Raw genomic sequence first — 27,098 nt, forward strand, 5'->3', positions numbered from 1 at the left:
AAGGACGGCCGGCTGGCTGCCAGGCCTTCTTCTCCACACCCCCACCCCCCCCCGCCCAACAGCAGCCTCAGCTAAAGTTTGGAGGCAGGAGCCCAGGCCAACGGCACACTGAGTTTCGGAAGCAAAAGGTTTAAGTAGACTTTATTATCACAAGGAGGGCCCTACCGAGCAGGGCCTCATAAACCAATATACGTGGTCCCAAGATGTCACCAGGAGAAATGGAAAGGTCACGATTGAGGAAGAGGGTCACTGTAATTGAAGGACATGATCCGGCCAGGAATGCAGCAGACATGATCAGGAGAGGCCAGGGGTGGTCAGGTCACAGGGTGAGGGACAGGACAGCCCCTTTCACTCCCGCTTCTTGTAGCTCTCCAGATGCGACAGGACCCAACCCGCTGGCAGGAGGCAACACAGGAAGCAGGCGGTGAGCCCAACAGCGACATCCTACAGAGCACAAGAAAGAAGGAACCCGCAGAATAAGGACTCCCCCAGGCTTCCCGTCGTCTGAGCAGTCTTCCCAGGCAGCAGAAATCCCCTTTCAGGGGCGCCTGGGTGGCTCAGTCGTTAAGTATCTGCCGTCGGCTCAGGTCATGATCCCAGCATCGTGGGATCAAGCCCCATATAGGGCTCCCTCTCCAACTCCCCCATACTTGTGTTCCATCCCTCGTTATCTCTGTCATAAATAAAATCCTTAAAAAAAAAAAAAAAAAAAAAAAAAAGCCCCTTTCAGGGAGTCAGGATTCCGGCTCCAGAGGAGGGACACAGCAGATCCAAGGCCTACTCTAGGCCTTGAGGTAAAGGATCAGATATGGGGGTGGGGGTGGGGAGCAGCCTGGGTTAGGATCCACAGAGCAATCAATCCACCACGAGATGATAAAGTGAAGGGACAGAAACAAGGATTTAGGGTGCCTGGGTGGCTCAGTGGGTTAAAGCCTCTGCCTTCGGCCCAGGTCATGATCCCAGGGTCCTGGGATCGAGCCCCATATCGGGCTCTCTGCTCAGCGGGGAGCCTGCTTCCTTCTCTCTCTCTGCCTGCCTCTCTGCCTACTTGTGATCTCTGTCAAATAAATAAATAAAATCTTTAAAAAAAAAAAAAAAAAGAAAGAAACAAGGATTTAAACCTGTTTGGTCTACTGGGAGCCAGGAACCTCGCACAGGCTAAGGTAAAATGTACTTCCCCTTCTTTGCCTTAAAAAAACCCCATCTCTTCTGGACGTTTGGCTGCCTCAGTCAGTGGAGCATGGAGCTCTTGACTTCAGGTTTATTTTATTTTATTTTTTTTTTAAGATTTTATTTTATTTATTTGACAGTGAGAGAGAGAGAGAGATCACAAGTAGGCAGAGAGGCAGGCAGAGAGAGAGGAGGAAGCAGGCTCCCTGCCCGATGCGGGGCTCGATCCCAGGACCCTGGGATCATGACCTGAGCCGAAGGCAGCGGCTTAATCCACTGAGCCACCCAGGCGCCCCTTGACTTCAGGTTTAGAAGTTCAAGCCCCACACTGGCTGTAGCGATTACTTAAAATCTTAAACAAAAAACCCCAGAAGAACCCCTCTCTTCACATCTTCTTTCCAGGACTGCTATTCAACCTTTGAAGCTGGGGACAAAAGACTTTTCACAGCCACCTCCACGTTCCCCACAGCAGTTAAGATCACAGCCAAGTTGGTGGTTAGACCTGAGTTCAAATTACTTCTCTGCGACTGCAGGTTTGACTTCTGACAACTGAATACAGTGCTCCTAGATTTCGGATCCCTCGACCACCAACTAGAAAGGATGGCCCTTTGTTCTCAGGGTCCCAGGGATCTGCGCAGCAGCCTTGCTAGTGCCCAGCACGCAGCAGGCGCTCGGCAGATGCCAGGTGCAGTTAGGGTCACTACCGTTTCTTCAATCACAGAGCTCTCCGGCCTCTGATCCTCACAGGGGCCCGCTGACTTGGATTCTCAAGACTGGCATTCAAGGTCGAATTCCGCCGCCAAGGCAAATGCATAAAAGCGCCAAACAGGTGAAAGTCATTTAAGGTTAAACTCTCCCACATTTCTGGAAATTACCAAGACCCACCTTCCCTAATAATGAACAGCGGCAACAACCATCATCGTCGCTGACAGTCGTCAGGCACCCCCAGTCAACGATAAGGCTTAGAGAGACGGCCAAGGGTTCGAGACTGCACAGCGTGTAAGCGACAGGAATGTGACTGGCAGGATCTGACCCGAGATCTTGGGGTTGACTGATCCTCGACTGTTGCCCGGGCACTGTCCCTCTCGTTTACGCCCTCCAGACACGCCCGAGCCAGCACTGCCGCCCCCCGCTAGGCTGCGGGCCGCGAGGTGCAGGGCAGTCTCAGGACTGCCGAGGTCCAGGGTGCCAGACCCGCCAGCCCCGAACTCGCCGCAGGACCCCAGTCTGTCCCGCTCCATCTCCCGTGCCCTTCCCGCCCCACTCCTCACCATGGTCCCGAGCTCCTCCCGCGGCGGCTTGGAATGCATCTGGGCACGCTGCACCGGGAGCCTCCGGGTGAGACCCGTCAGGCCCCTCAGCAGCTGCACCGCGGGCAAAGACATAGCTGCACGGAATGACTACGGACAGTAACACGCAGCAGCCCAAGGTCGGGAAGTCAAAATGGCCGGGCGGGACGGAAATTCCGGCGGCTGGGAGGCCGGAAAAGAGCGGCCCGGAAGTCTCCCGGAAATGACGCAGGGACACACCTCCCGCCCCGCCCCCGTCCGCTTTTGGCGCGTTCCTCGAAAGAGCCAATCGACGCCAATCCACCACCGATGGGCGGGGCACGGGGGGGCGTTTCTTTCAGTTATGTCCCGCCTCCGATGTCAGTTGAGCGACATCGGAATCACCCAATCACATACCCAGAAACGAGGCGGCATTCCTGACTCCTCCCTCCATTCATACTCTTAAATCCCTCTATTCAGAAATTCTCCTTCTCCACCAGGCCTCCGTTATTTCTGGCTGGACCCCCTGACACCAACCTTGTAGCTGAATTCTCATTAATGTTACCCCTTCCGATTCCAGTCTCCATGCAGTGGCAACCGGTCTCTCATCCCCTTCCTTTCTTCTTTCCTTCCTGTCTCCCTCCCTTCCCATCTTTTTAAAATATATATATATTTTAAGATTTTATTTATTTGACAGACAGAGATCACAAGTAGGCAGAGAGGCAGGCAGAGAGAGAGGAGGAAGCAGGTTTCCTGCTGAGCAGAGAGGCCTATGCGATGCGCTGGGCTCTGTCTCAGGAGCCAGGGATCATGACCTGAGACAAAGGCAGAGGCTTTAACCCACTGAGCCACCCAGGTGCTCCAATTTTTTTTTTTTTTTTTTTTTTTTTTTTTTTGACAGACAGAAAGAGAGGGAGATCACAAGTAGGCAGGCAGAGAGAGAGGGGGAAGTAGGCTCCCCGCTGAACAGAGAGCCCGACGCAGGTCTTGATCCCAGGACCCTCAGACCATGACCCGAGCTGAAGGCAGAGGCACCTCCCTTCTTTTTTAAACATAAATCTAACCAAGTCATACACTTACTTAAAAAACCTTCAGTGGCTCCCCACTGCTAGACAAAAATCCCAGTTCCTGGATGTCAATGTCCAGCCTCATTTCTACTTACTACACCCCTTCCTCCTTGCTCTCTGATCCTCTCCACCCCCAAGCCTTTGCTTCTTTGTATCTTAAGTTCTACCCAGAACACTTTTCACTTACCTAGCCTTCTTCCTTTGTGTCAACTCCTACTTCCATGCCTCTACTTACTGATAGTTTACTTTATCATATATATATATAATTTTATATTATATTTACAATTATATATATATATACACATAATTTTAGATTTTATTTATTTGACAGAGAGAGACACGGTGAGAAAGGGAACACAAGCAGGGGGCGGGAGAGGGAGAAGCAGACTCCCCACAGAGTGGGAAGCCAGGTGTGGGCCTCCATCCCAGAACCCTGGGATCCCAACCCAAGCTGAAGGCAGACGCTTAGCCACTGAGCAACCAGGCGCCTCTATTCGCCAAATATTCACTAGTCCCTACTGTCTGCCAGGAACTGCTGCAGACAAGGTGGACAAGGACTCCTTTATCGCAGAACTGACATTCCAGAGGGGAGACGGACAATAACAAGCACTTAATGAGAAGCTATCCAAAGTGCTCTGATGGGATGGGGAGTGGCAGGGAGGGTAGCACTGCATCAGGAAGCCGGTGCCGCCGTTGTGCCCAGCAGCCCGTTAAGCACTACCCACAGGGTCAGAGTCTGTCCTTAGATTGGGCGCCACAAGAGCAGCACATGTGTCTGGTTCGCCACTGCTCCCAAAGAGGCTGGCACACATCACGAGGGAATTGCTATTATTTCAAATTTAATTTTTTTTAAAAGATTTTATTTATTTATTTGACAGATCACAGTAGGCAGAGAGGCAAGGAGAGAGAGAGAGAAGGGAGGAAGCAGGCTCCCCGCTGAGCAGAGAGCCCAAAGTGGGGCTCGATCCCGGGACCCTGAGACCATGACCCGAGCCCCCAAGCCCAGGGCAGAGGCTTTAACCCATTGAGCCACCCAGGCGCCCCTAATTTTTTTTTTTTTAAACAAACGAGGAAATAAGCCTAGAGACCTGGGTGATCTGATCTGCTCAAGATAACACAGCCACAAGGCTGCCTCGCCAGGATTCCAGGGCAGGTCTATCTGCTCCAAAACCCATGCTTTTAATGGTCACATAAGCTACTGCAGAGGGAGTTTCCAGAAGTTCCAGTTTGGACATCGTGGGCAATGGCATCAGACACTCTGGCAGGGGGTGGGGGTGGGGTAGGGAGAGATGGCAAGATGAGGCAGGGAAACTGGGAGGGCTCCATTTTATTTTATTTTTATGTATTTATTAATTTTTATTTGACAGAGAGAGAGATCACAAGTAGCCAGAGAGGCAGGCAGAGAGAGAGGAGGGAAAGCAGGCTCCCTGCTGAGCAGAGAGCCTGATGCAGGGCTTGATCCCAGGACCCTGAGATCATGACCTGAGCAGAAGGCAGAGGCTCAACCCAGGCGCCCCTTGTTTTATTTTTAATTAATTACCTCTATTTTTTACAAGGGACTTTATTTTATTTATTTAAGAGAAGAGCGACAGATGGGGCGCTTGGGTGGCTCAGTGGGTTAAAGCCTCTGCCTTCAGCTCAGGTCATGATCCCAGGGTCCTGGGATCAAGCCCCACATCGGGCTCTCTTCTCGGCAGGGAGCCTGCTTCCTCCTCTCTCTCTGCCTGTCTTTCTGCTTGCTTGTGATCTCTGTCAAATAAATAAATAAAATTTTAAAAATAAATAAATAAATAAAATCTTTAACCAAAAAAAAAAAGAGGAGAGCGACAGAGAGAGCATGAGCATGTGCAAAGGGCAAGGCAAGGGAGAAGCAAACTGTCCACTGAGCAGGGAGCCCCACTCGGGGCTCGATCCCAGGATCCTGAGACCAGGAGCTGAGCCAAAGGTAGACACTCAACTAACTGAGGCACCCAGGTGCCCCAAGTCACTTCATTTTAGAACAGCTCTGTCTTGGGTACTGGGCTGGCTTAGTCCGTAGAGCATGCAACTCTTGCTTTCAGGTTTGTGAGTTCATGCCCCACGTTGGGTACAGAGTTTACTTAAAATCTATCTATCTATATATATATATTAAAAAAAATAGAATGGCTCTGTCTCTGCTGTTTTTCTTTTCCTCTAAGCCCCATTTCTGAATAAGCCAAAGAACCTGTTCCCACTTCAGGGGGAAGCAAGGAAGTGAATCATCCTCTGAGTTTTGTCCTAGGTCCAAAACACCTGGTAACGCCTAAGAGCCAGATCCCAAACACGTTCCAGGCCATTAGCTTCCAACAAACCCTGGCTGATACTGGCATCAATAGCCCTGCCTTCAGTCATTTAAGGATCACACCTCTTGTTTGCCTGACGCTAGCCTGTGATCGGAGCCTACCCCAGATTCCTGAAGGGACGCGTACCCTAGACCCCTTCCCAGTACAAGTCCCTATCCCCAGCGATGCTGAAACTTACTCTCCAAGTTCTCCCAGACACTCCATCTGCCAGTCTCTAGCTGTCACTTACGCTACTCAGTAAACTGTTTCCAGTTTCTCTGGCTCGTGTTGGGTTTCTATTCTGTGTGAAGCTGAGGCCCCTCTTGGCTGGTTATGGGGGATCCCTGCCCTGGGTCTTCGGACCCAGCCTGCCTGCATCAGAGAGACTGTGGAAGAGCAGCTTCAGCCCCAGAGGGGCAGGGAGTGGGGGTGGGGGGTGGGGGGGAGGCTCACAGAAAGGTAGCCACAGACCCCGAGGGCCCCCAACAGACTGTGCCTGAACTTCTGGGGGAATGGGCTCCCAGGCCCTGAGCTGCCCAGGACCCTTCTCCACTCCTCCCCTCCTCCTCCTCCCCTTCCTGACAATTGTAGACTTCCCTGTGGTCTTGGCCCAGCCCCACCCCCCAGACCCCTTTCCCTCATGGGGGGCTGGGGCCTTGGCAAACAGCCCAAGGCGGATGCTTCCAAACTCCCTCCCCCCACCACCTCCGTCCCAAGAGGCACAACCTAGGGGCATCAGACACTGAGAGAAGGAAGGGGCAGGGGCCTCCCTGCTGCCCTACTGGTTTTGTCCTTACACCAAAGCAATAATGCCCAGATCAGAGCACAGCCAGGCAGGAGGCCCAGAGACTTTAGGGCGGGCCTTTCTGGGGTTCCCTGGGTTACTCTCTGGGGAACCACACATTCTCTCTCTGGCAGGAGGCAAAGGAGTGGAGGTTTCTGGGCTCCGTTCCCCAGCTCTCCTCATCGCCCTGGTGATCTGGCTTCTCTCAGAAGCCGAGCAAGGAGCAAGGAAGAGCCAGATGGGGCCTGAGGGCCGTCACTGAGTCTACAAACCCCAGGGCAGGTTTGCACCTGGGTCTGCCTTTCGGATTCTTACCAACAGGACTGCTTTGGCCCCAGCCCCCCTCCAGGGACCTCTCCCCCAAGCCAGGGACAGCCCCGCGTGATTCAGCAAAACAGCAAAACAGCGCAGAGCAGAACCCCGACAGCACACTACAGCCACAGACAGCAGGGGAGTCCCACAGACGTGCTGGGGAGTGGAAGAGGCCGAGCTAGACGGACTCTGTGGTCCCTCCCCGCGCAAACAAAGGGCAGCAGCGGGGGAGGGGAGCAGATGTCAGGTGGTGGGACTCCTGGGGGGAGGAGGGAGGGCACAGGATCCCCCAGAGGCCCGCTAGTGACAAAATCGTGTTCACTGTGATGATGCCATCACGAGTGGCTGTCCATCCATGACTTAGGCCAATTTCTGTTTGTCTGCTGCACTTCAATTTAAAAAGTTCAAAACAGGTAAGAAAAACGCAAGGAAAACAAATGTGTGATATGATCTCATTGTCGTAAAACAAATAAGAAATATCTAGAGAGGTGGGTGCCCATGGATAAAAGGCTGGGAGGGGACACACACACACACACACACACACACACACACACACACACGCAGATTCTTGGGAGGCACTAGCTCCATGGGCATGAGGCCTAGAGGTCCCAGTCCGGGTCCTAGTTCTGATCCCAGGGCCCAGACTGTCCCCCGACTCCCCTCTCCCTGAATGGGGCGGTAGGAATAGATCGTAAGCCTTGGGGCTGGATAGGGATGCTGGTCCCCACTCCTGAGACCAGCGTCACCATCCAGGCCCCCAAGGTCCTGAGGGTCGTATATGGGCTGAGGAGATATTAGGTGCCCCGTGTCACAGCTGCCCCACTTGGCCCCACCAGCCATACAGGCAAGAGAAACACTGGGGACCCCCACCTCGGGGGCCTGGGACCTTATTCAAGGTGCTGCCCCACAGCAGCTCTGGCTCTGTCCAAACATGGAGCGCGTGAGGCCAGGGGAGGGGCTGTGCCCTCAGATGCCCCCTCCCGCAGCGCACACCCCTTCCAGAGCTCACCACCTCCCCGGAGCACCTAACCCCACCCCGGAGCTGCTAAGAACCTGGCCTAGACTCTCCTCCTGGAGTGGGTGCTAGGCACTGGACCCAGACCGGGCAGAGGGGAGGGCTACAGGCGAGGGAGCCCCCCCAGCGGGGTTCTCACCTGTCCACAGGCCTGGAAGGTACTGTCTCCTGGGGGTCGGGGGTGGCGGCAGAAGCCCTACCCAGAAGGGGCTGTAGATCCCAAACTAATTTGCTGGGTTACCTAGAGAATGGCCCTTTCCCTTCCTGGTTCTCAGGGGTTCCCCTATCTGCAATATGGGGGCTTTCCTGCAAAGTCTGGCGGGAGAAAGAGGCAGGAGGGGCTGTCCTCACCAGAAGGCGAAGGCTGATGGGGAAACCTAAGCCGGAGGAGTCACCTGGGCGGGTGCAGGCAGAGGCCCAGAGGAGCATCTGCTCTTCCTGGGGCACAGCTGTCCCACAGCTTGGGGAGGGAGGGAGGGAGGTGTAGAGCAACAAGGGCGCTGCTCCCCCCACCAATGCAGCTGTCCTGCCCAGCACCCCAGGGGGTGGCAGCTGGCTGGAAAGTTTCAGCCACCCCCCCCCCACTCTCCAGGAGCCAAGCCGCGGTTAACCCCTTCCAGCCCACAGCCCACAGCCAGCAACCATGTGTGACAGCGCTTGTGGGCTCCATGCCACTCAAGCTTGGTGAAGCCCAGGGGCGCAGGCATGGCAGGGGCTGCCCACTCGCCACGGCTGACAGCCCACAGGACTCCCGGGAGGACCTCGTTAGGTCCGCAAAGCTGCTCCCGGCTCCATGCTATAGATGGGGACCTGGGACCAGAGGAGGCGTCGAGCTGCCAGGCTGGAGCACCCCCCAAGCACACCCAAGCCCCCCTCCTACCCCCAGCCCCATCTCCCCAGGGTGTGCTGGTGGGCCTGGGCCAAAAGGAGCATCCCGTGATGCTCGTGGAGGCTTCAGTCAACCGCAAGGCCAAGGCCTCAGTCAACCAAAAGGCCAAGAGGGAAAAGATGATCCGGGCCATGGTAGAGGCCTTGACCTTTCTTGCCAAGTCTGTGTGCTGCCGCCATCTGCCTCTGGCTGTAGCCATGAGGACCATGTACCAGAGCTGCAGGCCTCACCCCTCTCCTGCAGTGACCCTCTGCCTTCTGGGCCCCTAGCCGGGACCCCCCAACTCCTTACCCTGAGTTCCTCTCTCAGCCACAGGATCCCTGGCCTTTTCTCCATCCCGCAGCCCAGGACAAGTCCCCCATTCATTCTCATGATACCCCATCTCTCAGCTGGGCCCCCAGAGGGCCCTAAGACCTTGCACCTGACAGCCCCATCCTGGGACCCCCACACGCCTCCAGCCACTTTCCCTGTCCCTTCTCACTGCCTGTACCCACCGTTCAGGCACCGCTGCCCCTGGAGTGCAGGCCACCTCTTTGGTCCCCCTCTCAGTCTAACTCCCCGGGCAGAAGCACTCACTGTGTGCCCCTCTGTGAGGGTTGTACTCTGCTGCTCTGCTCCCTCCCCTTGGCGCCTGGCTGTGAACCCCCAGCCCATTCTCCAAGGCAAACAGCCGGACTCCTTTGGAGGCTCCAGGCCCTTCTCAGCCTGGTTGCTTTCCTTCAGGGCCCCGTCCCGCTAACTTTGGGCTGGTCTATACTAAGCACAGGGCAGTGCGGTCGGACCTCAGTCCCAGCATGGGGAACCCTCCTGCGCTGGCCCATGGCAAATGCTCACCTCCATACAATGAAGATCGCACAGCAGGGACTCCTAGAGCCACAGTGTGGGTTTACAGGTTCATCTCTGCTTCCACTCGGGCACCTCCAGGAAGCGGAAACCCACGTGTGCGCATGTGCTGTGGGAGGGCTCACTCAGGTGCTGCTCTCCAATCTGGGCGGGCGGGTGATGGGGTGCAGAGGGGACTAAGTCCTAAGTCTGAGGGGACTAAGCGGGCTGCAGGTTCTGAAGCTGGGACATCCGGTGAGCGCTGGCACAGCCCGCCTCTCCTTGAACCCATCACTCCTTCTTCCCCGTCCAGTTGATGGGGAGATCCAGGAAAAGCCAAGGTAGGGAGCCCTACAGGGAGGACTCCAGGGCTTCAGCTGCCTGCTCGGCTCTGGAGAAGAGCTACAAAGCTGCCTGGTGGGTGAGTCATCACTACAGGCACTGCCCCGCTGTCCCAACACCCTCCTGCAGGCCTCCTTTGCAGCAAGCCTATGTCCCCACAGGACGGCCACGCCTCCATCTTGGCCTTCTCAACAGGCCTCCTTTGTTTCTCTAGGCCAAGCCCTGAGAGGGAAGGCAGGGCCTTGAGACCGACAGGTGGCTGGATCCACAAGGCGACCTAGAACTCCATCAGCAAGTGTGGCGCTGACGTCCACATCCTGCCCAGGCGCCACCGTATACCCGGGCACTGCGGACTGGGCACGGGAAATCACAGTCCCCCACACCACGAAGATCAAGGTGGCTGAACAGACAGTTAAAACCTGGAAGCGGAAATCACTGGCAACCAGGTTGCTTCCACCGGCAAAACAGTCCTTTTCAAACCAGCTCATGCCCTGAGTGAGAGGGAAGACCTCTCCTGCGGGGACGGTCCTCTTGCTCAGTCACCCCGGTGAAGGCATGTCACCCCGTACCACTGGAGAGCAGCAGCTTCTGTTACAGCTGCAGGGAGGGCTGGAGGCAGCCACTGGAGGACCAAAGAGGGGTCCAGGCCCCTCAAAGAGGTGGGCACAGACCCCAGGCAGCAGGGACCGAGGAGGGGGCCCATACCCTTCCAATCCTGCCCATTTGCCCTGTGACAAGCGGATGTCCTTCTAAGGAATTCCTGCCTGGGATTAAAACAGCCTGCAAGGAACAAAGAACTTGGGCGGGAGGATGGCGGGGACAGAATTTTGTCACATGGGAAACCTGTTGTATGATTAGCCCAGTGAAATGCTCTCTCCCTTCCTAAGGGTTGTGATGCCTCTCTTGCTGCTCCCAAGGTAAGACAACAGCACAAGCCATCCCCGGGAGGGAGGACCCTTGGGGACGGCTTGTCTCACCCATTCGGAGACCTACCGAACAGCTGTTCACGTGCTCCCCCTTCCCCAGATCATGGCCATGCCTGAGCACAATACTCCCCATGGCCGGGGACTCCCCCCGCCTCCTAGCAGATAGGATCACCAAGCAGAAGCATGGTCCAGTGTCCACAGGAAGTGCTTCTGAACCCCAGAAGCCCTGTCCTAGCTTACTTCCTGCCTCTCCTCCCAGCTCTCCCAGGGCCAGGGACTGCCAGGAGTGCTGCCCAAGAGAAGCTGCGTAGCCCCGTCTGTCACATGCCAGGGGCCGAGCCTCTCCCAGCTCATAACTTTCCTGTCCTGTCAGGCCTGACCAGTTACCCTTCCTCTGAGCCTTTGTCTTTTGTGAGTGGAGGGAAGGGCGGCTTAGGAATCCAGAGACGAGGAATATTCCGCATAAGCGGATAGTGTAAAAGGGAGGAAAGAAATACCGACACTCTCAACCTAGTGAACTTCCACACAAGTGCACACACGTTTAGCCAAAGATGTCAAATGCTGCAATGCCTGGCTTGGGACTCTGCCCAAGATGCAAAGCAGGCATCCCTTGTAAGACTTCTGACCCCACCCAGGGCCAGTGGGAAGTCGCACAAACGTTCTCCCCGCTGACAGTTCGTCCCAGACACCCTAGTTTCCTCAGGCCAAGGCTTCTTTCACAGCAAGGGGCATGGGGCCTCACAGCTTCATGCCTCCCAGGGTTTTGGACCAATGCTGGGACAGTGTGAAGGTCCGGGGTGTCCCCCGAGACCACACTGCCCATGGCACCCCAGCATCAGGACACGATCCCAGCAGCTGAACAAAGTGTCTTTTATTTGTGACATACAAATACAACCAATGCAAAAAGAGATCACTTTTCCCTTTGATTCCAGTGATAACAAGTTGCTAAAGAAAAAAATATATATATCAAGGAGTTTATCTTCAATTTCCTCTAAAAAAAAACCAGAAAGGGTTAAAAAGAACCATACACATGTCATATACACACATTTGACATCAACAAAAATAACCTGAAATAGAGTGGATACGACTTAAAAAAAAAAAAAATCTTAAAAAATATTTTAACATGCCCCAAACAAAACACACAAAACAGCCGGAGAACAAAAGGCCTGCTCTGTTTCTCAAAACCAAGACCTGGGGAAGTGGAGAAAGATGGATGTCTGAGACGTGACGGGCCCAACACCAAACACAGGGAGCTGCTGGTCTCCTGCCCCCACGCGGCCCCCGAGCCGCCCCGCAGGCAACGGGCGGCAGAGTTTGCAGGAGCAGGTGTAGCACTGAGCCCTCCATCTGCCGGTGGCTCGGTAGCAGGTGTCCGACGAGCGCAAGGAAAACAACATACACTGAACTCACCTTATGAGGAATTTACAGTGGGGTTCCTTTTGATCCCCTTGAGTGGGAGGTATCAGAAATCCATGATCTAAGACAATAAATATTTATCTGTTCTCTGTCAACAGACAGGGATCAGAGGAAAAAAAAATTCCTAAACATGCTTCTGTCATTCCATGATTCTTGGAAGGAGCCCACCAGTGCCCTCCCAGCAACTTAAAATGCCCCCACCCCTCCCCCCACAGAATCCCCTGGGAGGCGGAGGGCAGGGGCAGAGAACGGCTTCCTCCAGTGGAAAGCTGCGAGGCCTTCTCTGAGGGAGTGCCGCGTCGCCTGCTGCCCGCAGGGTCAACAGCATCGCACAGCCCTTTGAGGAAGGCCGGGCTGGCGGGGGAGGCTGTGCACACAGGCCCCTGCACGAGCAGGAAAGTGGGGAAGCAAGACCAGCTCCGGGGAGACCCGCCAGCAGAGACCACCTGAGTCAGGGCAGACACCGAAGTCGGAACAGACAGACCTCCAAGAGCGCAACTCCACAAAGGCTAGAACCTTTAAGACACTCCCTAAAGCAGGGCTCAAGGATGTCCAAAGGGAGGCGGCAGGTGCTTTTTCCTGGATAAGGATTTGGTCATTTTCTTCCCTGGAAGGGGCACAAGGCCCAGAGACCAGGGCAAGTCTAAGCTCGGACCCACAGTCTCCCTATCCCGTGAGAGCAGAGGAAGGCCTCTGGGAGAGCAGCGGTCTGGCCACCGAGAGGCATTCCTGCCGCAGCCGAGGCTGCCAGCCAGGGCAGTGGCACCAGGCCTCACTGAGGCAGCGAGGGGCAAGGCTGGGGAGTGCAGGCAGTGGGGCCTGCTGCTGGCTGGGGGCTCTCTGCAAAGGGAGGGCAGCCCCCCCCCCCAGAGAGCGATCAGCACCAAGATAAGAGAGGCAACAGCTCTGAAGAGGCCAGGAAAGAGGGGTCCTTCTGGAGGAAGATGAAGGGCTCCCTAATGTAATTCTTCCCCTTGAGAGTAAGAATAGAGGTACTGGGTGAGGTGAGTCAGGGGAGGACAAGTGGCGGGGGGGGGGGGCGGGGGGGACGACGGAGAGGAACTGGCAGGACCTCTGGCTTGTTTCTGTGACGGGACAGCTCAAGTCGCCGCCAGATCAAGAGGTTCGGCTAGAATGCAGCAAAGTCCGGAAGCCCAGAGAAGCAACTCTCTTCCTGTGGGGACTCCCCTCCCCATCCCCAGCCACACCTTGTTCCTGGTCCTCCCATCGACGACGAGGCGGAGATGGATGGAACCTTCCTCCTACCGGGCCAGTCCCCTGGGATGCCTCCACACCAAGTGTCCGCCCACAGAAGCACAGCTAGAAAGAGCTCCCTGGCCTCCCAGTGTCGTGGCACAGGAGACCTTCCCGCGATCTCCATCAGAGCACTCGGCTACGAAACTGGACTCCCTCCGAAGCCAGTCTCTACGTCCAGAGCCTGCACCCGATCCAGTCCTCGTTGGGGACCAGCCAGACCCTGACCCAGGGCTCCAGGACTTTTCTAAAGATGGGTATAAAGCAGCCCATTTGTCCAAGTGTGTGTGTGGCGGGGGAGGGGAGGGCCTGTCAGGAATCTGCCTGCAGAGCCGCTGGGGAACCTCGTGCTCGCGGGCACAAGGGCCGAGCGAGAAGGCAACCGCTGCGAGAGGGTCCACGTCGTGTCCGGCCTCTGCCAGCCCCTCCCTCAGCACCTCTCCTCTCTGCTCCTTCAGCGCACGCTGTCCTTCCAGGAGGGCGGAGGATGGGCGACTGGGACCGCTCCACCCCAGGGTTCTGTGCCCTTGGGCCGCAGCCGGGCACGGGCAGGGCTGAGGAGGCCACAGCTCTGAGGGCACCTGGCCAGCGACGTGAGCCCAGGGAGAGGACAGGCCTTGGAGAGAGCATTCTAGCTTGGGAGCTCAGTGGCAGCAGCCGCCACAGTGGCCGCCCGCATGGGAGTGCTGGCTGTCCCCAAACTTGGTCCTCCGGCTCAGGATCTCGTAGGAGCAGTCCTCTCCACAGCAACCAGACATGCTGGGGGAAGAGTCATCGATCTCGAATCTGCAAGGCAGGCAGGAGGAGAGGCTTGGCTGCAGGTAGCTGACGGCCTCCCTTCCTAGCCCAGGAACTTTTCTACCAGCCACACTCACGAGACCCTAGGAGGAGGGCGCAGCCCCAGGGCACGCCCACACCATCCCCCCAACCCCAAGGCCACTCCCCTGGACCACTGGACCAGGAGCTCAGCCTTCAGGATGAATGAGCGCCAGGACCAGGAGAAAGCCCCCGGGGCAGGCACCCTCCACCACCCAGAGGGCCCCACACCCAGGCCCAGCTCCTTACTGCAGCGCTTCTCGGAAGAACTGGTAGGCGCCATGATTGTGCTTAAATACAGTTAACATCACTTTCTTCATCTGTGTGCTGAGAAGAAAGCAGAGAGAACACCTTCCAGAAAGAGAAACAGAGGCTAACTCATGCCTCCTCTTTCTGTCTCTGCCTGCTGTCTCACATTTGCTCCTGAGAAGCGCGCCCGAGCCCCAAATCTAGCCTCCGTGCTGGGCGCCCACAGCACCCCCGCCTCCGTTCCGGGTCTGATCGGATGGCGTGGGCATCAGGCCCACACCAGACTGGCTTCCTCACCACGTTCTCTCTGCACCCCACTTTTCAGGCACAAGAGGCGCTCAGAAGCACTTGCTGCTTGGAGCCACACGTACAAAATCGGGAATCCCAGCAGGGAGGGGAGTAGCTTTACTGAGAGGGTTCTAGATGCTTCTCTTCTGAAACATCCCTATGAGCCTTGTCCTCCACCGAGGCTCAGAGAACAGTGTGGATGGCTCAGCAGATCGTTCCAACGCAGCGACACACGGGCGCCCTTACCTGTTGGCCATGAGCTGCAGGATCTGGATGAGGAACTTCCCCAGGCCTTTCCGCCGCACCTTGCTTTCCAACTGCACTTCGTAGCTGGGTGAAGAAAACAGCCAAGTGAGCCCGGGGAGGCAGGGCCCATCAGAGGACCCGGGGCCCTGGCAGCCCGCAGACCCGGACCGGCACAGCAGACCCTGCCACGCGGCTGAGTGCCCAGAGTAGCGCCAGTGCGCCCTCCCCACGGCCGACCCCAGGCTGGGGCTCCTACCAGTACAGGACTTCATCCCCGCACTCCACGTCAAACCGGAAGTGAGAAAAGGCAACAGGGACCGAACTGCTTTCCCAAGCAATGAGGTACCAGGCTCGGTCATCCGTCATTTCCTCGCGTTTCTCTCGGTCCTTCCAGCCCCATTCGCTCTGCTCATACCTGGGACACACGGGGCAGTCAGGGAGGGGAGGCCCGGAAGGGGAGGAGCGAGGTCCCCCTCCTGTCGGGGCACGCTTACATGGTCTGCATGTTGGTCTTGGTCAGGTCGAAGGCCCAGGCCACCGTGGCTGGCTCCAGTCCAGACACTCGCTTACACTCGATGGAGACGTTTAACCTGAAGAAGAGGGAAGGGTGGCGAGTGGAGCCGGTGGCAGGCCTGAGGGCAGCCCGCTGCCCAGACAGCCTCCCAGCGCAGCAGGCCTGGTCTCGGCTCATCCAGAGAGAAGCCGAGCTTGCGCCCTGCCTTCCGGGTCGTGACTACAGAAGGTGCCGCTGAAGGAACGAAGCCTTTCGGTCCGAGACTGACAACTGTCATCGCTGGCCCACTGCCCTGACCACAGTCCCATTTCCTGCCTGCCCTGCGAGGCCCTCACTGGTCTCTGCACTTTGTAAACTTCCATCCCTCTCTGCTACCGCTTTGCTCTCTCCAGCCTCTGCCGCGCTTCGATATGAAGCCTGAAGCCTCTTCGGATCCTTTAGTTCCTGCCCGTGGGCGTGTAGTCTCTGAACCCACTCCTCACTGGGCAGCCACGGCACCTTGAAAGTGGCTGGGTCACCTCAGGCCCTAGCCTGAGAAGACCACAGTCCCTAGCCCCCCAGAGGGGTCCTGCCTGCCATTTCCTCTGAGGACACAGCAGGTGTTCTCGGCTGACCAACCCAGGTGGAGCGGGGTCCAACCCCACACGGTTTTCCTTACACTCACAAAGGCCGGAGACATTAAGGTCTCATTATTTATTTACTTCCAAGAGAAACGTTAGTAAAGCACAGTCCGGCTCCGGGGCCGAACCGTGGAACCCCAATCTCCAGGCAGTGCCACATTCTGACAGGACCCAAGTCAGTGACATGAAGTCCTTAAAGAGGTCCCAGGTCAGACCCTTCCAATGACCCGGGACACGACCCCTCAGAGGACGTCCCCATTCGAAATGACTGCCACCTCTGCTGTCTGGCCGCCATAAGAGCTGCACATGCGCTCAGTCTTACAAATTCGGAGTATCTTGGCTCTGAAGAGTCTTCCTTTCTTTGTAAGTGCTGGCCGTGGAACAGTCAGAAACGTGCCAACACGGCCTGCCGTCTGGCTCAGCCGTCTATTTTCCAAAGGCTGGTCTAGAGGTATGAATTCTCCACTAATCCGAATTCTCTCTCTCTCCCTCTCTCTTTTTCACTTGCGTTCTTTAAGTACATTAAAGCAGGATCACAGCCACACAAATCACACAAAATTCCAGGCACCAAAGGAGCCCGGAGTTAGCTGGCAATGCCTGCTTCAGAACTGTTCCAGTATTTCTGAAAGTCAGTAGGAACGCGGAATACGGAACACAGAAGACATCACAGTAAGGGATCTCTAAACTGTGCCAGACGACTTCCCAGACACTGAAAGGCGAGGCTACTGGAGGAACTGGACTACGTCTGCTCACAGGAAGGACACGTTAACGTGGTACTACGAAATTCAGACAAAGCCACGAAAAGTAGATACAGGGTCACCTACTAAAGTGTTCATTTCATGCGGCGCCTGGTGGCTTAGTCGTTAAGTGTCTGCCTTTGGCTCAGGTCATGATCCCAGGGTCCTGGGATCGAGCCCTGCCTCAGGCTCCCAGCTCAGCGGGCAGACTGCTTCTCCCTCTCCCACTCCCCCTGCTTGTGTTCCCTCTCTCGCTGTGTCTCTGTCAAATAAAGAAAAATCTTTTAAAGAAATAGAGTGATCATTTCATAGTTCATATACTTCTATCTGTCTGTCTTGTTCACTGCAACACTCAAACCAGCTGCTACTTACAGAACTGGACATAATCCTCTTTCCTCCTTAAAACGACCTTACAAGTCTGGCTTCATCACTCCGCTCAACAGACCAAAAAGTGGGGCTGTCTGGAGTGTGGCTTGTCTGAATACAATTAATCAGAAGAACAGTTTTGTTTCAAACCCATAGCTAGATTCTCTAAAACCATAACCCATTTCTCCCTGAGCCAAGCGCAGCTCTGATAAGACAGACTATGCTTCCTATTTTATAAACCAGAAGGACAGAAAGGGGAAGGGGGCTTTAACCCAGATCCTACAGCAGGACACTGGATTAGTAACAGCAATATCAATAGTGATAACACTGACCTAGGTTTCGGTAAGCTCCAGGTACCAAGCACTTCATACCTAATCCTCCCCAACATCTATTATCAGACCCACTGCTGATTAGAAAATGGAGGCACAGAGAGGTTAAGTCCAGGGTCAAGGGTCATACAGCTAGGTAAGTGGCTTTAAAAATATATATATTTTATTTATTTATTAGACAGACAGAGACACAGTGAGAGACGGAACACAAGCAGAGGGAATGGGAGAGGGAGAAGCAGGCTTCCCACCAAACAGGGAGCACGATGTGGGGCTCAGTCACAGGACCCTGGGATCATGACCTGAGATGTTTAACCACTGAGCCCCCCCAGATGCCCCGGTAAGTGGCTTTTAACAATTACACCATACACTTCTGGAAAGAGCCCTAGATTGGGAAATAAAAGCCCCCTCAGCAGCCAGGGAGAAACTACGTGGCTTAGGAATCTTATTTAGCTTCTCTGAGCCTTGGTTCCCCTCTGCACAAAAGGAGGAAGTCAGCCTAGACGATTTTTTTTAATTCTTTTTTTTTTTTTTTTAAGATTTTATTTATTTGACAGAGAGAGAGACACAGCAAGAGAGGGAACACAAGCGGGGGGGGGGGGGTGGGAGAGGGAGAAGTAGCCTTCCCGCCAAGCAGGGAGCCCAACCTAGGGCTCGATCCCAGGACCCTGGGACCATAACCAGAGCGGAAGACAGCCACTTAACCGACGGAGCCACCCAGGCGCCCCCTAGACAAGTTTTCCAGTTTGTTTCAGCTCTATAATTCTTTTTCTTTTTTTTTAAGATTTTACTTATTTGACAGAAAGAGATCACAAGTAGGCAGAGAGGCAGACAGAGAGAGATGAGGAAGCCGACTCCCTGCCGAGCAGAGAGTCCAATGCGGGGCCCGATTCCAAGACTCTGGGATCATGACCTGAGCTGAAGGCAGTCAGCTCTATGATTCTGCACCTGGAGAGAATATCAAATCCCAAGGAAACATCAGTCTAAGATGATGCAATCTTTGTTCATTTACAGATTTCTCTGTCACCTAACCAGGCGCTTTTGTATCAAGACACTCAACACAGCTTCTCCTTCGTAACAAAAAGCGAGAAAATGTGGGTCGGAGGAAGCACACTCCGGGAAGGTGAATTCCTTCAGACACTCAAGGAGACAACAGTTAGGAGTGCTAAACACTTACCCATTTCGATCGTATTTCTTAAACACTGGGAAAGCCTCTAGAGGGTCTCCAAGCTGCGGAGGGAAAGAAAAGAGTAGCACGAACACGCGCGATGCAGTCGCAGGCTCTCCCTGCCCCGAGACAGTGTGCAGAGCCACGCTGGGAGGCCTGGCCCCTGACCCAGGAGCAGCCGCCAGACAGCGCTCCGCCTGCCTCGGCTCTGAATGCACATGCAGGCAGGGTCTAGTAAGGAGTAGACAGTGAAGTCAGCTTCATTTCACAAGGTAAGGAGAGACTCTGCTAGCCTAACAAGAATACTGGCCTGTAGGTCACATGACCCCAAAACCGGAGGGCACTTGATCCACCTGCAAACTTCCTTTCTGTGGGGCTTGACCTCGTGATCCTAGATCAGGAGTTGCCTGCTCTACCAACTGAAACAGCCCGGAGCCCCGTCCGCCCACATACTTTCTTATTTTTTCTTAAACTTTTTTTTTTTAGATTTTACTTATTCATTTTAGGAAGCCTGTGCATGTGCGCATGCGCAGGGGAGGGGCAGGGGAGGAGAGAATCTCAGCACAGGGCTGGGTCTCGAGACCCTGAGATCATGACCTGAGCCAAGATCAAAAGTTGGACACTTACCTGACTGAGCCGCCCAGGCGCCCCTTACCTGCATACTTCTAAGACGCCCCCAACTAACCCCACCATGTCAAAAACCCAAAATGGCACAATCTTGTCCCTGAACCACCTCTTTATAAACGTGGACTGTTTACAGGGAGGGCTAAAAAGGTAACAAAAGGGAAGCCTGGGTGGCTCAGTGGGTTAAGCCTCTGCCTTCGGCTCAGGTCATGATCCCGGGGTCCTGGGATCGAGCCCCACATCAGGCTCCGGCTCAGCGGGGAGTCTGCTTCTCCCTCTCCTTCTGCCTGCCGTTTCCCCTGCTTATGCTCTCTGCCAAATAAATAAAATCTTAAAAAAAAAAAAAAAGAGAGAGAGTAACAAAAAATGGGATATGGAATGGGAGCAGGAAGGATGGCCAGAGCCTCTTCAGTCCTGTCTGAAAGCCAAGCCTGCTCTTAGTGGGGCCGCCTGGGTGGTCCGCTTCACCACTCCTCCCTCCTGGATTCTGGCCCCTGAACCAGGCTGCTACCCCTGTCCCCCCGGTGCCAGCACGGTCTTTGGTACTTCATAGTCGATAAATGTCTGAAGGAACGAATGAGAAAACTATACCATATGTTACCAGGGACGTTTCCTCTCCAAATGCAAAATCCTAACAAAATCTTCTCCAGACCCTCTTCCACTGCTATGGAAGGGGACCCACAGAGAGAAGCAGCCACTTCCATTTGTTCTTTTCTTTTTTTAAGTATGCCGCCCTCCCAGGGTGGGGCCGGAACTCAAGACCCTGAGATGGAGAACCCCATGCTCCACGCTCCACTGACGGAGCCAGCCAGGCGCCCCCAGCCACTTCATCGGAATTCCCATTTCCCTGCACGCTAGGCCAATCTCTGGCCCTCCCCACAACTCTCAGGCTGGGCTCATTTTCCTCAGCCGGCCAGTAACAAAATTCTGCCACAGGGTGGCGCACCAAGCTCAAGTTCTAGGAGGAAGGGACTTGGGAAGCAGGGGAGTCACCCTGTTGGCGGCGTCCACTTTGGCACAGACGGCATCCATGGCTGCTCGTTCCTCCAACCGCTTCTGCTTCTTCTCCTTTGCTTTGCTTGACTTCCTCTGCAACAGGGAAAAGCAAAGTTGGCTGGAAGGGCTGTGGCCAACCAAAGACTCTTCTTTCCCTTTGAGGAACCTTAGAGTCAGTCCCTGCGTCCACAGGCCTGTCCTCAGGGGCAGGAACTGCCAATTCTGGCTGCTGCACACTTGCTGGGATGGGGAAGACGCACGTGTTTTCTAGTCGTGAGAGCGCGGGAGCGTCACCAGACTTCTCAGCTTCCTTATCAGAAAGAGTACTGACCCTGGGGAAGCAGGGTCACTGTGAGGACCCAGTGAGAGCACATGACAATGCCTGCAGTAGAGCCTGGCCCCAGCAGGTGCCTAATAAATACGCACTCATCCACTCGCTCCTAAGGAAGGAACAACTAATTTTAGACACATTCAGGGCAGGTTTCAAGGAGGAGATGCCATTGAGGTATCCGCTGACAGCTGTTCCTAAGGATAAGTTTATTCAAAGCCTTCTCAGTGTCTTCCAGCTTCAGGAGACAAAGATCCGGTCTGGGGGAGACCCTCTGGGTGTTGGGTCCCCCCCCCTTTTTTTTTTTAAAGATTTTATTTATTTATTTGACAGAGAGATCACAAGTAGGCAGAGAGGCAGGCAGAGAGAGAGGAGGAAGCAGGCTCCCTGCCAAGCAGTGAGCCCGACGCGGGACTCGATCCCAGGACCCCGAGATCATGACCTGAGCCGAAGGCAGCGGCTTAAACCACTGAGCCACCCAGGCGACCCTTGGGTCCCCTTTTTAAGCTGAGACCAGAGCACTATGGCTTAAGGAGACAGAACTGTTCCCCAGAAGCACTGTTCGGCTAAGGGCCCTGAGCGGCAGGTACCCTGCACACCCAGTATCGACAAGGGCAGAGAGGGGACCTCAAGGGGTTCACCTGGGGCAAGAGGCCATGCTGACACATGGTCCGCAAGGCCACGGTGCAGGGCACACAGGCAGCGGGCGGCGTCGGGGGGAGCCAAGGGAGCAAGTTCTTGCACAGGGGCTCCAATGGCAAACCACTCTTAACCACATATAGAGCAAATCCTATTTTATGGCTCCCATGGGGGGGTCTCTCAGGCCTACACGGACCCTGTCCCCCTCCTGTAAAAAGCTAGTCACACAGGAGAAAGAGCCCATGCTCTGGAATCTGACAGACCTTACGCAGAGCTTCTTCCTGCTCTGCAGAGTGGTGTTCGGGCCACACCCAGTCCTCCTCTGTGTCTGCTTGCCTTGTCTGCAGGAGGTGCGTGGGGCTCAAAAAACCTCCCCTGAGGTAGGAGGCCGGTGAGACACTCTGGCATCGTGCACAACCAAGGAGAGTTCTCATTCTCGCTCCCAAGGAAGATCGGGCAGCACGCGCCCCCAGAGTTGCTCACCCCCTGCCCGAATTCCAAAGGCACTCGAAGGCCCTGGCAAGATGGCTCTGCTTTTGACCCACTCCGCTGCCTCTTCTGAGTCCGCCTGTTTCCCGAGCCCATCAGAGAGGCTGTCCTCCCTCCAAATGCACCTGAACCCTGACGCTGGCACCGGCCAAGGGGGAGTCGAAAAGCCGGATGCTGGACAAGTTTCTCGGGATAAATTCTACCCTCAGCTCTCCGGGAATGACGCGGTCTAACTCTTATTTCCAGGGACCAGGAGGCGAGAGGCCAGACACAAAGAACTCACAGGGACCGCTCTTCTAGGGGTCAATTCGTCCTACACCAGCTATTGGATGCTGCTGAGCCCCGGGCTCCGTCCCTCGCCCCCTCAAGCAAGGAGCCGACAGAAGCACAGATGTCTCCGAAACGCTAGAACTGGAGGGGGCAGAACCAGACCCCCTGGACCACACACAGGCTTTACAGCCCCCATCTTTTCCTCTGGGGGGTTGAATTTCAAAACAACACCAAGAAAGACGCTCAGCTCGAAACGTCTGCTTCGGTTCTCAGGGCACAAACCAGTACCTCCAATCCCACGTGAGAGAACTGAAGCTCAAAGGCATAGTGTTCCCCCAAGAATAAATGGCTGGGGGGGACTTACTCCCAGGGGTTGGGCCCCAGATCTAGTGTTTGTTCCACCAGCCCCGCCGTCTCCAGTGGGAAGTCCGACATCAATGTCAACAGACCTTTCCTCTCAGTCCTGCCAAGATGCAGTCCAGACCTCCGGAGCTGTTAAGGCAGCCGCTCGGCAATTCACTTCTCATAACCCTTCTGGCTCGGCGACGGCTGACGCACCCTGCCAGCTCGGTGCTGCCCCAGGCCCTACCTCTGCACTGAGGGAGGGAAACGGAAACCCGAGACAGCCGGCCTCCAGGAAAGAACATGAGCCCTGGCATCACTCGGGCCAAGCCAATGCTCCTCCTGCTGCCCCCGCATGACCTGTGAAAGCAAGTCCGTCTCCGGAAAAATGGGGACACGGATGCTGGCCTCACCGACTCCCTGAAAGGACAGGTCAGAAGTCACCTTAGGGTAGAGGCTAGCCCCCTCCTCCACCCTGCGCCCTAGTTCTCTCTCCACACAACACAGAGCTGAAAGATCAAAGGTATTGGAAGGCGAGTGCGACTCCAGGGAACCCAGAAAGCACTGAAACGTGGGTTCCCTCCTTAGCATCTCATTTCTAAGCACAAGCAGCAGGAGGGCCGCCCCCAGGCCTCCGGGAGATTTACGGGCTCATTCATGCAAGGGAACAGGCCAGCCAGACAATCCTCAGTGTGAGGCTCAGGGCTGCCATGGCCTGAGACGGCAGATGATGAGAGAGACCCCTACGTGCCTAGCTGCCCGCGCACGGGGTATGTGGCAGGCCGTAGCAGCCCAGGGCAGACAGGCAGGGGCTCTGCCTCAAACCTAGAACACACTAGGAAAAGTGGTCTCCTGCTGTTCCAATTAGCTTTGCCCTGCCTCGTGTAGGTAAAGCTATCCTGCGGGGACACAGGAAAATTCTCCTAATTAAAATGGGAAATAAGCACAGTGAACAGTAAAGCTCATTGTGGTTAAGTGTCTTTCCCAAGGGAGCTTTATATAATAAAAAGAGTGTGGGATTTTTGAGTCAAGAGACTTGGATTTGATTCTCAACTCTTCTACTTAGAAGCTGTGTGACTTTGGGCAAGTTACTTAGTCTCTTTTCAGAAAGTTACTTAGTTTCTCTGGATCTCGATCTCCTCATCAGTAAAAGGGGCTAACTATGCCTTTACAACTCACAGGACTGTTATGAGGACAAAATAATACAATGTACTAGATATAAAAAATAAGGACTTCTGCTTAGGAGGATCCACTAACATCACACACTCTGCTAATGCTTTAATAAACAGGTTTTATTTTAGCCTCTCTAATAACAAGTTATGTGTACCCACTTCTCTGATGAGAGAACTGAGGCACAGAGAAGTTAGAGAACTTTGCAGGGTCACAGAGCCAGTGAACAGAATTCTCAGAGAGGTCTCTCCATGCCACCCTCTCCCTCCACTCACACCAGACGGTAACCCTCCATGAGCCCGAGGTCACACCGGCTTCATTAGCCAGTGCACACCCAGTCAGTGCTCAGCAAACAGCAGGTACTAAGCCCATACCTGTTGAATGGCTCAGCCAACACTCAAACCGAGGTCCGAACCCTAACATCCGAGCTTCTTCCACGACATCAACTGCACGTGTGCAGCACGTGTTCTGAAGTGTGACGCGGGTGTTTTCACCTGCAGCTGGGAAAACCCGCGCCCACCCCCCCACCCCCCGCCGCGAGCTCTCTCGAAACAGTATATCCACACGCAGTCAGGACTGCCAGTCTCATAGAGACACTCAAAACCAAAACGCGCACAGATGGGGGCAGGAGGCACCTTTCAGACAAGAGATTTGGCATCTCTTAGGTTTCAGTGTCAAGCCTTCACCCCCCCAAAGTATCCAGGATCCAGAAAAAAAAAAAAAAAAAAAAACCTCCTTTTTTGGGGAAGGGAGCCAGAGATCTACATTCCAATTCCTAAAAGACAACATGTCTGTGGCAGCAAAGAAGGAACTTTGAAGAGAAGGGTGATCCAGCCGAGGCTACTCTCTCTTAACCTGAGGTCGGCTGTCTAGTGAGCAGGGCCCTCCCCTCCACCCGTGGCGCTCCCCACAAACACCGACCTTCCTGACACGGAGGTGGGGAGTCCACTGCCCCCACCCAGGAGGAAGGCGGATAATGACAGGCTTCCAGCACTGTTCCAGGGAGGAAGATTCAAGTCTCTCTTTTTTGCAGTGTTTGACGCCAGAAGAGACTAGGCAGGGGCCGTTCTGAGAAACACATCTGTGGGGTATGAGGAACAGGAGGAAAGGAAGCAAGGGTCGCAGCATCGCTGAGTCTCGCTCTTTCAACTCAACCAACAAAGGAAGTGCTGAACCAGAATGGCATGTTCTGCTTGTCTGCTGCCCCGTCCGCAGTGGCTGATGCTGGGTAGACACCGAGTAATCCCAGGGACACAGATTTTTACCTCATTTCAACAAGAGTTGGGGTTTGGGACCTTTCACCGAAACCTGGGTTAAATACGCCTTGATTTTCTGCACACGAAGTACACTGTACCCCAAATTCCCTGCTGAAACAAGACGACGTGGATTACCTGAAGTGCTTGGACATGGATCAGAACTACTGTTCTGGCCTAACAAGTTGACTTGTTCAGTCAATAATCACTCGAGAGAAAATCTAGGTTAACAACAGTAGGGACAAAGTAATGGGTTAAAAATAGCTCTATTTTAGATAACTACAATAAAGATTGAGAATACAAGCAGAAACGACAGCCACGATTTCACACATCCACTATCTCATTTAATCCTCTCCTCTCTGAGGGGGCGGGTATTATCATCCACCTTACATAAAGGAGGAAATTCAAATTCAGAAAGGCCATGCCACGGGCACAATATCACGCTGCTAGCCAAGAAGATGGGGCTGGAACCGAGGCATCTCTAGGTCCCAAGTCAGGACTTCCTTAAAGGTGGTAAAAATTCCAGGTAAAAACTATACAGTACCAGGGAGCACCGGTTCCCTTCGCAGGAGTGACTGATCCTACTCTAACTGGAACTTAGGAAGGTGAGTTCACAGAAGTATTTGAATAATTTCTGCCCAGCCCTCTATCGGCACATGCCAGAGAAGGGCGCACCTCCGGGCTGCCACACACAGAACAGGTGATCACTATTCTTCTGGGTCTGGAGCCATCCGTGCCCCTCCCCCCCCATCAACTCCGTCCCTGCTCACCTGCACCACTTCCCCCTGCAAAGCCACCTGCAGCACTTAGAGTACTAACGACCCAAGTAATAATCAAAACCACTCTGTTGCATCTGGGAGGCCTAGAGAGCAGGCCTCTGTTGGAGGGGAAGAGGGCGTTTTAGGAGCTGGAGGAGCCTGGTGGAGCGGTTTGGAAAGAGTGTAGGGAAACCCGCTTCACCGAGTATCCGGGTAGCGGGAAGCACAGCCAGTGGCTGGGGAGGCCCGAGGCAGGGTCTGGCCCCTGCTCACTGTCTGGGTGACCTTGGCTGGGTGCCTCTTCTCTGGGCCCCAGTTCCCTGCAAGCCAGGGGCGGCCTAGGAGGTGGGAAGACGAGAAAGCCGGTGACAGCGAGGTGATGGGTGACCCCTGGGGGCGAGGGGTACCCCAGGGTCCGCCCGGGGGTTAGGGGGTGGTCAAGAAGATAACAGGTCAGCCAGGAAGGCTGGGGGGGCGCGACGCGAGGAGCGGGGGCCCCCCAAGGGGGTGGGGCCCGGAGAAGGGGTCTCCCCAAGGGATCCCCGGGCTGCGCCGAGTGTGGGGATGCTAAGAATGTGGGAGTCGGGTCATGTGGGGGTTGGGGGGTCACGTGAGGCCGGAGGGGGTCGGGGTCACGTGAGAGGGGGTTCAAGGAACAATGGGGGTGCAGGGGGACGAACGGAACGAGGAGCGCTGCCGGCCCTCGCGTCTCTTCTCCCTGCCTCACTCACCCCCATGGCGGCAGCGGCGGCGGCGGCCCTCAGCTCCTCCTTCCCACACTTGCCGGTAGGGAGGCGGCAACGGCAGCGACGGCGGCGGCGACACCAGAGCGGCGGCGGGCCCCGCACCGCGCATGCGCCTCGCGGGCTCTCCTGCGCGCCCTGGCGGGCACCGCGCCGGCGCAGAGCGGGGGAGGGCGCGAGCGGGGGAAGCGCGCAGGTGGAGAGCCGGGGAGGCGGGCCGAGGGTCTCGCAGCCGAAAGAGGCGGGAGGCGCGGAGCAGCGTCGCGCTAGGAATGACGCAGCGCCCGGGCCCGCCCCCTCGTCTCCAGGCTGTGTCTGTAGCTATGGCAACGGCCGCGCCTGGCCGGTAGAAGCGCGCGGGCAGGAGGCTGGGTGTGTGGCCGCGCTAACCCCTGCGCTCCTCCCCTTCGCGGCGAGCCGTCTGCCCGCGGAGCGGCCACCCTCGCACAGGACCAAGCGCGTCCTGACTTCGGACGCCCCAGGCCCTCCTGCAAACCCTCGGGCACCGGGGGAGCTCTTTGGAAACGTTCCCACCCTCTAGATCTTGAACTCTTGAAATTCCTTTTCTCACCGAGTCCCGTTATTCATTCA

At 55.4% G+C, this 27,098-nt stretch overlaps 2 protein-coding genes across 3 annotated transcripts; both read right to left on the reverse strand.

The window, feature by feature from the left end:
* Window positions 1-118: 118 nt before the first annotated feature.
* On the reverse strand, window positions 119-2,633 carry LOC123948949 (cytochrome c oxidase subunit 8A, mitochondrial). The gene is made up of 2 exons (XM_046016169.1): window positions 2,442-2,633; window positions 119-444 (listed from the first exon to the last, which is right to left on the reverse strand). Exons 1-2 carry the CDS (start codon window positions 2,553-2,555, stop codon window positions 349-351), a joined length of 210 nt encoding a protein of 69 aa, XP_045872125.1. The 5' UTR covers window positions 2,556-2,633; the 3' UTR covers window positions 119-348.
* A 9,113-nt stretch (window positions 2,634-11,746) lies between these two features.
* NAA40 (N-alpha-acetyltransferase 40, NatD catalytic subunit) lies at window positions 11,747-26,668 on the reverse strand. 2 transcript variants are annotated; one of them, XM_046016167.1, is made up of 8 exons: window positions 26,496-26,667; window positions 20,513-20,608; window positions 18,905-18,957; window positions 15,659-15,754; window positions 15,421-15,579; window positions 15,165-15,248; window positions 14,631-14,708; window positions 11,747-14,351 (listed from the first exon to the last, which is right to left on the reverse strand). In XM_046016167.1, the coding sequence occupies exons 1-8, from the start codon at window positions 26,499-26,501 to the stop codon at window positions 14,210-14,212; spliced, it is 714 nt and encodes a 237-aa protein (XP_045872123.1). In that variant the 5' UTR covers window positions 26,502-26,667; the 3' UTR covers window positions 11,747-14,209. The 2 variants fall into 2 exon arrangements, with proteins under 2 accessions (XP_045872123.1, XP_045872124.1); XM_046016168.1 differs by lacking the exon at window positions 18,905-18,957 and having other exon boundaries at window positions 26,496-26,668.
* Between the last annotated feature and the right edge of the window lie 430 nt (window positions 26,669-27,098).

The sequence above is a fragment of the Meles meles genome, chromosome 8 (assembly GCF_922984935.1).
Source record: "Meles meles chromosome 8, mMelMel3.1 paternal haplotype, whole genome shotgun sequence".
Taxonomy (NCBI): Eukaryota; Metazoa; Chordata; class Mammalia; order Carnivora; family Mustelidae; genus Meles; species Meles meles.

What these genes read in the sequence shown, in the direction of transcription:
- LOC123948949 (XM_046016169.1), bottom strand. Translation starts at nt 2,555, where the DNA reads ATGTCTTTGCCCGCGGTGCAGCTGCTGAGGGGCCTGACGGGTCTCACC. An exon ending in GGGAGGAGCTCGGGACCATG is followed by an intron (nt 445 to 2,441) that starts GTGAGGAGTGGG and finishes TGTGCTCTGTAG; the next exon opens with GATGTCGCTGTTGGGCTCAC.
- NAA40 (XM_046016167.1), bottom strand. An exon ending in AAGACCAACATGCAGACCAT is followed by an intron (nt 15,580 to 15,658) that starts GTAAGCGTGCCC and finishes CGTGTGTCCCAG; the next exon opens with GTATGAGCAGAGCGAATGGG. An exon ending in TTCTTCCGAGAAGCGCTGCA is followed by an intron (nt 14,352 to 14,630) that starts GTAAGGAGCTGG and finishes CCTGCCTTGCAG; the next exon opens with ATTCGAGATCGATGACTCTT.